This window comes from Triticum urartu, chromosome 7, assembly GCF_003073215.2.
Source record: "Triticum urartu cultivar G1812 chromosome 7, Tu2.1, whole genome shotgun sequence".
Lineage (NCBI taxonomy): Eukaryota > Viridiplantae > Streptophyta > Magnoliopsida > Poales > Poaceae > Triticum > Triticum urartu.
This window is the reverse complement of record NC_053028.1, coordinates 212,655,059-212,666,641: the sequence shown is the minus strand read 5'-3', so window position 1 is coordinate 212,666,641 and position 11,583 is coordinate 212,655,059. Positions and strand designations below refer to the sequence as shown.

General features: G+C 53.4%; 1 protein-coding gene across 1 annotated transcript; it reads left to right on the top strand.

Moving 5' to 3' along the window:
* Positions 1-765: 765 nt before the first annotated feature.
* LOC125520696 lies at positions 766-3,243 on the top strand. Its single transcript, XM_048685662.1, has 4 exons — positions 766-1,017; positions 1,097-1,220; positions 1,297-1,617; positions 2,570-3,243. Exons 1-4 carry the CDS (start codon positions 925-927, stop codon positions 2,581-2,583), a joined length of 552 nt encoding a protein of 183 aa, XP_048541619.1. The 5' UTR covers positions 766-924; the 3' UTR covers positions 2,584-3,243.
* Positions 3,244-11,583: the final 8,340 nt, after the last annotated feature.

Sequence of the window (11,583 nt, the reverse complement as noted above, 5' to 3'; positions counted from 1 at the left end):
AAGCTTTTTTCATCTAGGGTTGAAGCTTTTCTGTCAACGGTTGAAACTTTTTCCGTTGCATAGTGCTTGATTGAGGATTTTTCAAATAGGGTTGAACCTATTTCTGTCAACAATTGCAGCACCGGCCGCCCCCAACTTCCGCCATATCCGCTTGAAGATTTTCATGGACGGTTTTAGCTCTTTCAGGTGCCGGTTGCAGCTTTGCGGTTGCACAGAGCTTGTTGAAGCACACACGCAGCAAAAAACGCAACGCTAATTCTAGCAAAAAAATGCCACCAATTCGAGCAAAAAATCTCTCCGGATGTAGCATCGGCGGGGCAGCAGTATGAGGCATATGGGGAAATACATACTTGCAGCATTGGGGGAGGGGTGCTCACAGAAGCAGCAGGGGGTCATGCTGTTGGTGTTGACGAGCTCACGCTGTGCTTAAAAGAGAGAGGAGAGAAGCAACAAGGCAAGAGGAAGAAACAAAGCAGAGAAAAAAATAGTTACGTGAAGGTCCTTTTTTCAGAACAACGGATAAGAGAAATGACATCTTGCTTGAAGGCCCATCAAAAGTCACGTGGCCCATTCCGTTTCCGTATAGCAACGCGAGCGAGCGAGGGGCGACCGGCCGAGCGCTGGGCCGGTCGTCCGTAGGGAAACGTTTCTCTTATTTAATTTGGGAAAGTACGTACCACGTGATGTCCAGTAGTAGCAGATACACACGCAGCAGCAAGAAGACACCGGAAGTCCGGTACTTTACGCAAAACACCCTCAGGAAGCGGGAAAACAGAAAAGTGAGCAGCAGTTGAGGTCCTCCCGTCCGTGAGATAAATTGTCCCCCGTGCCCATCGGCAGCGAAACCCTAGAATCGAATCGAGGCGAGGCGGCGACGGAGACAAGCGAAAAGGAAATCGCGGAGGAGGCGAAGGAAGAGGCATCATGTTCCGGCGGGCCGTGGGTTCCCTCCTCGCACGGGGGTTCTCGCCACGTGCGACCCCAAGGACTGCTCCTGCGCGCTCTCTGCACTTCTTGGTGAGTTTTCCCCCGTTGCTTTTACTCAGATCTGCAACTCCAGGCACCTCCGTCATGTTTCTCATCCCGATCGATACAGAGCGATCTCGCCATCGGTAATGGCCTTCTTGGTGCTTATGTTTTTGCCGCGGGTCTGATGGCTGGTGGTGGTGGGGGGTTGGTGATTCTGCATTTCAAGCAAGGCGCAGGTGTTGATGCATCAGGTAGATTCCTCCTCTTCGTTAGCTGCGTTTCATGTCAGGAACCACCACCTCATACCTGTCCCGTCTTCTTGTGTAGCTGCTGCTGGCAAGCTGAACCACAAGGTCAAGTTTAAGAAGCCGGACATGAAGCAGAGGTTTGAGAGTTGGATCATCGAGCACGAAAAGACATACCGAGATGAGGAAGAGAAGGCTATGCGGTTCGAATTGTTCAAGGCCGCCCTCGAGATGATGGAATCGCAGCTCCCGTCCGTCGAGGAGAGTGGTGTGCTTCCACAGGTAAGCTGTTTCGCAGACTTTACAGCCGAGGAGAAACGGAAATTGCTGGCCTTTCCCAACGGAGTTAACATCACCGAGTACAACGAGATGGTCAAGTCTGCCTGGGCCAAGCAACAGAAAGGTCTCTTCTTCTGCAATTTATTTATCCTTGAATATGCACTTGCTAGCTTGAATCGCATATTACTTTACCCGTTTTGTTTTCGATGTCAAATTGGACCTGGTATATATAAGTTTTTATGATTTACCTTGTTTTGGATGTCAAATTGGACCATACACTCATCACTAGATAATTTTGTTCCCTCCCTCAATCCTTGTAGTACCACTAGCTTGAACATACTCTTCTTCCTGTGCCAACCTTTCCATCTGATGAAATCAGATATTGTTAATTCTATGCCTGGTTCTGCCATAGTACAAGTAAGTGGATGTATGTATAAACAGTTGAGTTTCCAGTAGACTTTAGTCATTGTCGATTAATTGACGAAACAGATAGCAACTAGGTTTGTAATTGCATTCCACTCAATAGCAGTAACAGTTGCGCACTAGGAGCAGCTGTTTAGTTTGATCAAGAAAGTTTGTTTTGTGGACAGTTCAAATATAAATGGGAGCATCCATTGGGCGTGCCAGTCCGCTAAATGTGCACTTGAATTATGTATGTATGACTTTACCCTGTCCGTTTTGGATGTCAAAGTTGGACCTGTTGGTTTTATGGTACCTCACCTCCCAAGGACCGTACACTCATCACTAAATAATGTTTATTTTTCCGATGAAATCAGATCTCTTTATTTCTATGGCTGGTTCTTCCTTATCAGAAGTAAGTGGATGGATGTATGCATTGTTGAGTTTCAAGTAAGACTTGATCCATTGGCAATTAATTGACAAAACTGACTAACTTGATGAGCAACTACCAACTGCGTATGCACAGTAATAGGAGCACTCAACTCTATCCTGGCAATTACAACAAGAATTAGAAAGTTTGTTGTGTGGACAGATCATCAAAATATAAATGGAGTCAGTTTTATAGCCATCCATTGGGCCTTCCAGTCTGCTAACTTGTAGCTTTTACATGAAAACAGGAGAGATGTATTGATAAGGATGCCCGGCATGAAGCAGGGCGACATGCAGGCAACTCAAGGCTCTGCATGAAAGTTCGGTCACCTGCCTCACTCCGCCGTCGGTGATTTATGCCTGAAAATGCTGCCGCTCGTTCGTCCATCCCCAACCCTTCCACACGGCCGATTCGGAGGTCGCCACAGCTTCGGCGGCCCTAATGGGTGTAGCACCACTTGGCAGTCTTCCCTGGCAGCTCCGCCACGACCATCACAACCCCGCCGAACCGACTGCTTTTGGTTATTGCCACCGCCGATGCATCGCAGCGAGTGGAGTCCTCCGGCAGCCGCGTGGCCGTCCAGAGGCTGTTGATGCAGCTGACGCATACCCCAGACGGGCTTTTGTGCTGCCAATTAATGCTTCGATCCACCGCTGTCCGGTTTCTTCCACCTCGCACGCAACATATTTGACAAATTTCTCAAGGTAAAAAATGTGCGAACCAGGAGTTTTTTATTGGGCATGATGTAGTTTGTCGGTGATTTTCGTATTGTAGATGAGCTCACGTGACTCCTCTTTCGTGGGTGATTCCTCGTTGGATGAGGAATTTGACCTGACGGAAGAAGAGGGCATTGTTATGACCAGATGAAAATTTAAGTTTTAGTTTGGGATAATTTTTAGTTTAATTGTGTGGCTGAACTGCTAGGCTGCATCACTGCCGCCGCATGGCCGGTAGCCGTATTTACTTAATCTGTTGGAGTAGAAGGTTTACATCACCAAATATACATCAACTCTTAAAGTTGAGACCTTTTAGAGATGTAAAAATATTATTTTTGGTGATAAATTATATATCACCTGATTTTACATCTTCAAATATACATAATCTATTGGAGATGTTTCTAAAAAAGTCGGCTGCAAGTAGGCCTACCTGGTTAGCCACTAAACACCATAGTTTTTCTTCCCTCTCTCGCAAGGCGACTAGGGAAAGCTTTTCTTCCCTCGATCTTCTGGTTCTTATTTACATTCGCAGGCCTTTGGTCTTCACAAAGATCTGCATGCCACCATGCGGGCGTCCCTGAGTCTTGGTCTTGACGTTGTTGATGGTGTCAAAGCCCTCAGGCTCAAGGGTGGCGGCCTCGCTGGTGTGGGGCAAGACGACGCCCCGGCAAGGCTCTTATCGGGGCTATGTAGGCCGCCCCGGCAAGGGTCTTACCAGGGGAAGCCCATCTTGCCCATTCACTCTCCATGCCTCTGGCTTGAGTGCTACCTTTGCAGTCAAGTACCTTTCCTTCCTCTGCCCCGCCAAGCATGGTCGCAGGTGAGGCTACGACTGCCCGTGCACAAGTAAAGGGGTACAGAAAGGCTCCTACTTTTGTACACCGACGGGAGTCCCCGGGCCTAGGCCACATATAAGCGCGAAGCGTTGTTGGGCCAGGCCTAGAACGGTGCGCGGGCACGCGTGGCAGAGTTTTATCCACAGTAACTTCCTCGCCAGTTGCGCTTCCCCATGACCCACGTTGGGTGCGTTATGTGGGGGTCGTGCGTGGAACGGTCGCTGCACGCTTGCGTCACCCTGCGGTGAATAGTAAAGAGGCGGCCCGCGTCTTCCCCATAAAAAAGAGGAAGCCGCCGGGGCGCTGCTTATTTACCCTCCGCGCCTTTTCCAATCTTGGAACCGCCGTTCCCCTCTTTTTCTCCAAGCACAAATCGAAGCTTTCGCCTCTGTTTGCCGCCGCCGTGCCCCTATTGCTCTAGATCCCTCACCCCTTCTCAGCCGCCATGGCACCCAAGGCAAGCAAGAACAAGGGAGCGTCCAAGGACGTCGGGAGGAAGGAGGCGCCGGAAAGCGAGTTGGTGGAGCTGCGGGCCGAGTACGCCCTCTTCACCTCGACGGTCGACGCGCTCACCCTCAAGGAGAAGTTTAGGCCCCTGTGGGGAAGGGAGACGTCGAGGATCCCGCCACACGCATCGTCCCCGCCTCCTTCGCCAAGGCCGGTCCGAATTGATACCCTTTCTTTGTTGACTACTTCTCTTGCGGGCTCTGCCCCCCCTTTTTAGATTTCTTCAACGACATCATGCACACCTCCGAATTCCACCTTCTGGACCTTACGCCGAACACCGTGGCGTGCATGGCCTTCTTTGCCCATCTTTGTGAGGGCTTCGCCGGAGTGCTCCCCAGCACGGCGCTCTTCCGCCATTACTTCACCCCTCGCATTCAGTCAGGGGGCGCCATCTCTGGCTGCATCACTTGGATTCCGAGGACCCAGAGCAGGGGCACGTACCCAGAGGGTGCCCAGAAGGAGAGGTGGGACGAGTGGTGGGGCCGGTGGTGCTGGATCGAGGAGGCAGATCTGCAGGAGTTCTGCCAGGTCCGTCGGAGGCCGTCGGTCCGCGGCAAGGACTGGGGCGAGCTCGACGCTGACAACAAGAAGCTCACGGTTGTCACCACCAGGATCCATCGCCTCACCTCGGCCAGGCTCACTCTCGAGATGATCGGGGCTGACTTCATCCGCCGCCGGATTGCCCCACTGCACAATAAGGGGAGGCCAGCCTGGGACTTCAGGAATGTGGCCGATATCATGAGGCTCCGCCCCGGCCTGAACCACAACTTCACGGTGCTACAACATGCCCATCTTTGTCAGAGGCTTTTCCAGCTCAAGGTTGACAAGGTCGGCAGGGTCGAGAGGACCGGCAAGGTCGAGAGACCGGCAAGGCCGGCAAGTCTGACGGCCTGTTCGGGTTGCCAGCGGGGGTAGTCCCTTTGAGCAACAACTCTTGCCGGACCGCCATCATCGCCATGATGCCAGTTTTCAACGTGCACGGCCTCGATTCGACCTGGGCTGAGCCAAAGGCGGAGCTGGTGCAGGCATTCTTCGACAACTTGTCGGAGAGGTATGTTTGTGACGAGCCGCAGCTCATCCGTGACACCACTGAGGAAGAGCTGGCGTACATTGCCGCCAGGGCGGAGGAGGCAGCACTTGCCGAGGAGGCTGGCAGCCTTGGCACTGTGGAGGACGAGGCCGACGTGGCCGCAGAAGAGAGGGAGTTTTCCGAGTGGACGGGGTCTGCAGGGGAACCCAGCGGCGCCGGCGCTGGGGTTCCCCCTGTTGAAGAAGTGGTCGAGGAGTCGACCGAAGAGGAGATCGGTGCGGATGACTCCTCGGCCCCAGGGAGGAAACGCGTCCTGCGGCAGGCAAGTTCCAGCAAGCCGGTTCGGCCCGGCAAGACCGCGCAACGCGAACGGGCTCAGGTGCAGCCCGCGCACCAGATGAGGGCTGCGGCAGCGAACAAGGCCACAGTCGTCGCCTCCTCCTTGTCCAAGCGGCCCAGGACTCCATCCCCTTCTCCTCCCCTTGCGGACGCCGCCCCGGAGGCCGATTTCGACCTTGGGTCCTTTAGCCCGAAGAGGAAGAGGAGGCCAGTGGAGGAGGACGAGTAAGCACCTTGCCCCTCATCATTTCCTGACCCTTCACCCATGCCATCTTTCCCTAACTTGATCTTATCTTCACAACGACATGGAGACGCTAGCCCAGAGGGCGGCGAAGAGAGGCAAAGCTTCGGCGGGTGGTGAGCCCCCGGCGAGCGCTACACGCACGCCGACATTGGTGGTGATCAGCCCGGACAATAGCCCTCGGCGCAACCCCGTCTCAGCCCGCGGTGTGAGTTCATTATTCACTCCCCATCGACGGGCGTTGGCGTGTGAATCCTTGGTGCTGACCTTGCCGGGTTCGCAGGAGGAGAGCGGCAACAGGAGGAGCCGCTGAGGGCCGCCCCTAACACGCCGCCCCTGTCAACCACACCACCCAGAGGGGTGTCACTGGCAAGGGCATCTACCGCCGAGCCCATGCGCACTGAGGAAGAGGGGGCAAGCTTGGGCGCTGGTGGCTCCGTCCCGGCAACGGACGTTGACAGGGAGGGAACCACTTCCTCTCAATTCGGCACGGGTAAGTTGCTTGCCTCCCGTCCCTCACTATCTCTGCCATGCGATGATCTTTCTTTTTCTTTGTTCTGAACCTTGATTTTGGCCTTGCTTCATTCTCCTTTTTGGTTTCCATACCCTCCCTCGACGGAGCGGGAAGACATCGACACTGTCATCGAGGAGGTCACCAAGGATGCCGAGGCTGAGGCCACCAAGATAGCGGTTGGGGAAGCCGCCAAGTCCGCCGCCGAGGAGGCCGCCAAGGGGTCTGCCGGGGAGATTGACGAGGCTGCTGCCGGGGAGTCCGGCAAGGGGCCTGCCGGGGAGACCGGCGAGGCTGCTGCCGGGGAGGCCGGCAAGGCTGCCGCCAAGGAGGCCGCCAAGGGGCCTGCCGGGGAGGGGGTGGCCGACAACCAACCTTCCTCCCCTGCAGCCCCCGCCCCAGGCAAGTACTTGAGGGTGGGCGATGATCTGTTCATCCGCCTCCCAGGGACGTCGAGCACCAGAGCGCCAGCCGAAGGGGAGGTTTTCGACGACAAGGTGCCCGCCACCGCCGGGATCCAGGTTGTCGACGAACCGAGTGCCAGCGACAGCGGTTCCCAAGAGGAGCAGCTCCTCTGGGCCATGAGCGCCAATTTTCAGAAGCTTCAGGCGCTCCACCGTGCCCACTAGGATAAGGTGAACTCCAGGATGGCGGCTGTGGACAAGGAGGAAGCAGATTTTCAGGAGTGCGTCGCTCAGACGCAAGTCTGGTTCGGTGAGGCCTGAGAGGAACTGAGGACCGCCCAGGATCAGCTGGATGAGCGCAAGCGGGAGCTTCTCCTGAAGCAGGATGACATCAAGAAGGCCCAAGAGGCGGCGAAGGAACAGGCCGCCAAGGACAAAGCTGATCGGCAGTAGCAGCAAGCTTTGCTGGACACCTAGGAGGAAGACCTCGTTGCTCGTGAACAGGCGCTCACCGCCAAACTCCGCGGAAAGGACGAGGAAATCGAGAAGATCGTTGCGCAGTGGACCCAGGAGCTAGAGCGGAAGTACAAGGATGCACTTGATGCTCTGGCCCTGGACCAAGTCGGCAAGGTGGAGAAGCTAGAGCTGGAGCGAGAGGAGCTGAAGAAGGGGATCTCAAAGCTGACGGAGGACAGGGACACGGCTACCGGCACCCTGGCGGATTTGCGGGTCACCGTATCCGACAAGACCAAGCTGCTCTCCGAGGCCAATGACTCCATCGACGATCTGAAGCTAAAATTGGACACCTTGGAAGGGACGCTTTCGGAGGTCTGGGCCCGTGAGGACACCCTGAACAAGGCCCTTGAGGGGGAGAGGCTGCTGCGGTAGGATTACGCCGCCGCCCACAAGGGCTATGTGGACAGCATAAATCTCTGGACCAGCCGCCTCATTGACGTTGCAGAGAGGCTCACCATGCAGCTAGCTGTCATGGACATGCCGAACTTCAGGTACTCCCAGGAGGCGAACATAAGCCCCAGCGCCAGGCTGACTCTGTTTTTCGAGGGCGTCCTCGAGGCCTTGGAACAGCTCCGCTCCAATCGAGCGACTTATCTGGCCAATGAGGCTCGGAAGCTTTGCCGGGGCGCCCTGACCAAGGATCTCACCAAGGTGGTGTTCTGGAACCCCAGCGTCGACTTCGCTAACGCGCTTGAGAGTTTGCCGAAGGATGCGGACCTCGAGGCACTCGAAGAGCGTATCGAGCCCATCATTAGCTGCGTTGACGAAGTCAAGATGGTGGAAGGCCAGCGCCGGGACTAGCCACCCTGTTTCTCATTGCCGCGGCGAGTTCATGACCAAGATAATTTTATCTTAAGTTAGAACTGCGGTAACCGCTGATGTAATATAACTTTGCAGTATTTTGATATGGTGCATGCTATCTTCCCGTTTGATTTTTCTTTGTATGTACACACCCTACGCTTAGTTGGATAGGTTTGTCGGCTCATAAACCCGTGATGTGGCGCTTTGAGGAACGGATCCTTAGCAGCCTGCCGGGGGCGCTTGCTGCCGGGAAAGCCACCTTGCCTTTCTCAGCGCAGCCGCTTGAACTGTTGAGCGGACTTAAAAAAGAACAAGGGCGTTGCCAATAGCGGAAGGGTTCCCTTGCATGCAGGTTTTCCATACAATGAGCAAAATCCTTCGAGGAAAATAACCCTATACAAAAAGGTAAATTGCTCAAGGTTTTGCGTGACTTAGCTTTTCCGTCGCCACGCAGATGGTCGTTGCGGCCGCAGACAACACAGCTCGCCTGGCTGATGGCACCGGAGTGTGGCTGGTTGATGTTGCCCTCTTCTTTGGAGCCATCACGATGAAGGAGTCGATGCGTTGACTTCTAGACCAGATTTCACAGCCCCATCGCCCCCTACCTGGCGCGCCAAAGCTGTCGGGGAAACGACACCCATGGGATCCCAGGGGATCCCTTCTACGGTTGGCGGGGCGTGGAGTTGCGCAAAGAGCAAGTCTACCGATCAGCACGAGGTTTTTTTTACCCAGGTTCGGGCCGCAAATGATGCGTAAAACCCTAGTCCTGCTTTTGTGTATATTTGGTGTTCTTTAGCTCTTGGACTAGCTACTATGCGTGCCCAGTCCAAAAAGTCTGAATCCTTCCACAGTACACCTCGGGCCTCCTTTTATATGTCAAAGGGGTCGCCACAGTGGCACACAGGAGGTGGAAAGTATCTATAGTGTACAAGTTTATCGCTTGTCACCATAGGACAAACGCATTTAATGCGCTACCTACGTGCCCTCTTGCTTTATCGGGGGCGGCAACAGAGCTCGTCCCGTCCATCGCCGCCTGGCCTTGCTTCGATGCGCGTCCAAGCTGACGAGGCATGCAGCGCCATGCTGGTTGGCTAGTTGCTGTGCTGGTGCGGTGACAGGGTCTTCACAAAGATCTGCATGCCACCACGCAGGTGCTTGACTAGTTGGCCTAGAAGCTGCATGCTGCCACGCAGGCGCTTACCTAGTTGGCGGGCTGGTTGCCGCGTCGGAACGGCCACGGGGCAGCAAGTTGGTAGGTGCGGGCCTAGCCATGGCCCCGCAGATGTCCCCGGCAAGGGTCTTGCCGGGGTCTCGCGGGCGTCCCCAGCAAGGATCCTGTCGGGGGTCATCGGCCGTCCCCGGCAAGGATCTTGCCGGGGGTCTTCGTCTTCTGGTTCTTATTTAGATTCGCAGGCCTTTGGTCTTCACAAAGATCTGCATGCCACCATAAAACGTCCCTGAGTCTTGGTCTTGACGTTGTCAATGGTGTCAGAGCCCTCATGCTCAAGGGTGGCGGCCTCGCTGGTGTGGGGCAAGTCGACCCGGCAAGGTTCTTGCCGGGGCTATGTAGGCCGCCCTGGCAAGGGTCTTGCCGGGGGAAGCCCATCTTGCCCCTTCGCTCTCCATGCCTCTGGCCTGAGTGCTACCTTGGCAGTCTTGTACCTTTCCTTCCTCTGCCCCACCAAGCATGGTCGCAGGTGAGGCTACGATTGCCCGTGCACAAGTAAAGGGGTACAGAAAGGTTCCTATTTTTGTACACCGATAGGCTGGCCCTTGGGGTTGGCGCCAAAGTCGTCCAAGTAGGCACCAAGGCGCTTTAGCGCCGACATATTGGGCCAGGTAACCTAAGATCCAACGTGACATATCGGTGCTAACCCCTTCACGCTGACGGACCCGTAGTTAACAGGTTGTTGGCGTCGTCGCCGTTGGGGTCGAGCATAAGGTTTTTATTTTAGAGCAACCACGTATTTCTTTAATAGAAAATCAAGTTACATGGAGCAACGCACATGGAAACTAAAAGACAGACCAGGGAACAACATTTGTCCTAAAACGCTATAGATAGAGCCCTAGAAGATTGAAAAATACAGAACCATTCCTGGGATTTTTTGCACACACCGACTCCAGCGGCTGCCGCCCAACTCCAGCGCCACTAAGGCGCGCGCCAGTAGAGATGCTGAGCCTCCACCATTGCTAGATCCAATGAAGAGTCGATGAACAGGCCCACTGCAAAGCAACGAGGCATGATACATCTTCGACGTATCTATAATTTTCGATTGTTCCATGCTATTATATTATCTGTTTTGGATGTTTTGTATGCATTAATATGCTATTTTATATTATTTTTGGGACTAACTTATTAACCTAGAACCCAGTGTCAGTTTTTGTTTTTTTTCTTATTTTTTGAGTTTTACACAAAAGGAATATCAAACGGAGTCCAAACGGAATAAAACTTTACAATGATTTTTCTTGGACCAGAAGACATCCAGGGAACTTGGAAATGAAGTCAGAAGAGTCTTGATGGCACCACAAGCCCTTAGGGCGCGCCCTAGGGGGGCCTGGCTTATGGGTCCCTCGTGAGTCCACTGATCTGCCTCTCAGCTTTATAAATCCTCAAATATTCTCAAACGACCAGAACCGTCTCCAAAATACTTTTCTGCCGTCGTAACCTTTTGTTCCCGTCATATCCCATCTTGGGGCCTTTTTCGGCATATTGCCATAGGGGTATTGGGTCACGGAGGCATCTACATCAACTCTATTACCCCTCCGATGAAGCGTGAGTAGTTTACCACAGACATACGGGTCCATAGCTAGTAGCTAGATGGCTTCTTCTCTCTTTTTGATTTTCAATACCATGTTCTGCTCGATGTTCTTAGAGATCTATTCGATGTAATCTTCTTTTGCGGTGTATTTGTCGAGATCGATGAATTTGTATTTATGATCAGCTTCTCTATGAATATTATTTGAATCTTTTCTGAATTCTTATAAGCATGATTTAATATCTTTGTATTTCTCTTCGAATTATCGGTTTGGTTTGGCCAACTAAATTGGTTTTTCTTGCAATGGGAGAGGTGCTTAGTTTTGGGTTCAATCTTGCGGTGTCCTCACCCAGTGACAAAGTAGGGTACCGAGGCACGTATTTGTATTGTTGCCATCAAGGGTAAAAAGATGGGTTTTCATCATATTGCTTGAGTTTATCCCTTTACATCATGTCATCTTGCTTAAGGCGTTACTCCGTTCTTTATGAACTTAATACTCTAGATGCATGTTGGATAGCGGTCGATGTGTGGAGTAATAGAGTGGATGCAGGCAGGAGTTGGTCTACTTGACACGGATGTGATGCCTATATTCATAATCATTGAC

Coding starts and splice junctions, on each gene's coding strand:
- LOC125520696 (XM_048685662.1), top strand. CDS start 925: ATGTTCCGGCGGGCCGTGGGTTCCCTCCTCGCACGGGGGTTCTCGCCA. Junction 1,018..1,096: donor CGCGCTCTCTGCACTTCTTG/GTGAGTTTTCCC, acceptor CGATCGATACAG/AGCGATCTCGCCATCGGTAA. Junction 1,221..1,296: donor CGCAGGTGTTGATGCATCAG/GTAGATTCCTCC, acceptor CTTCTTGTGTAG/CTGCTGCTGGCAAGCTGAAC.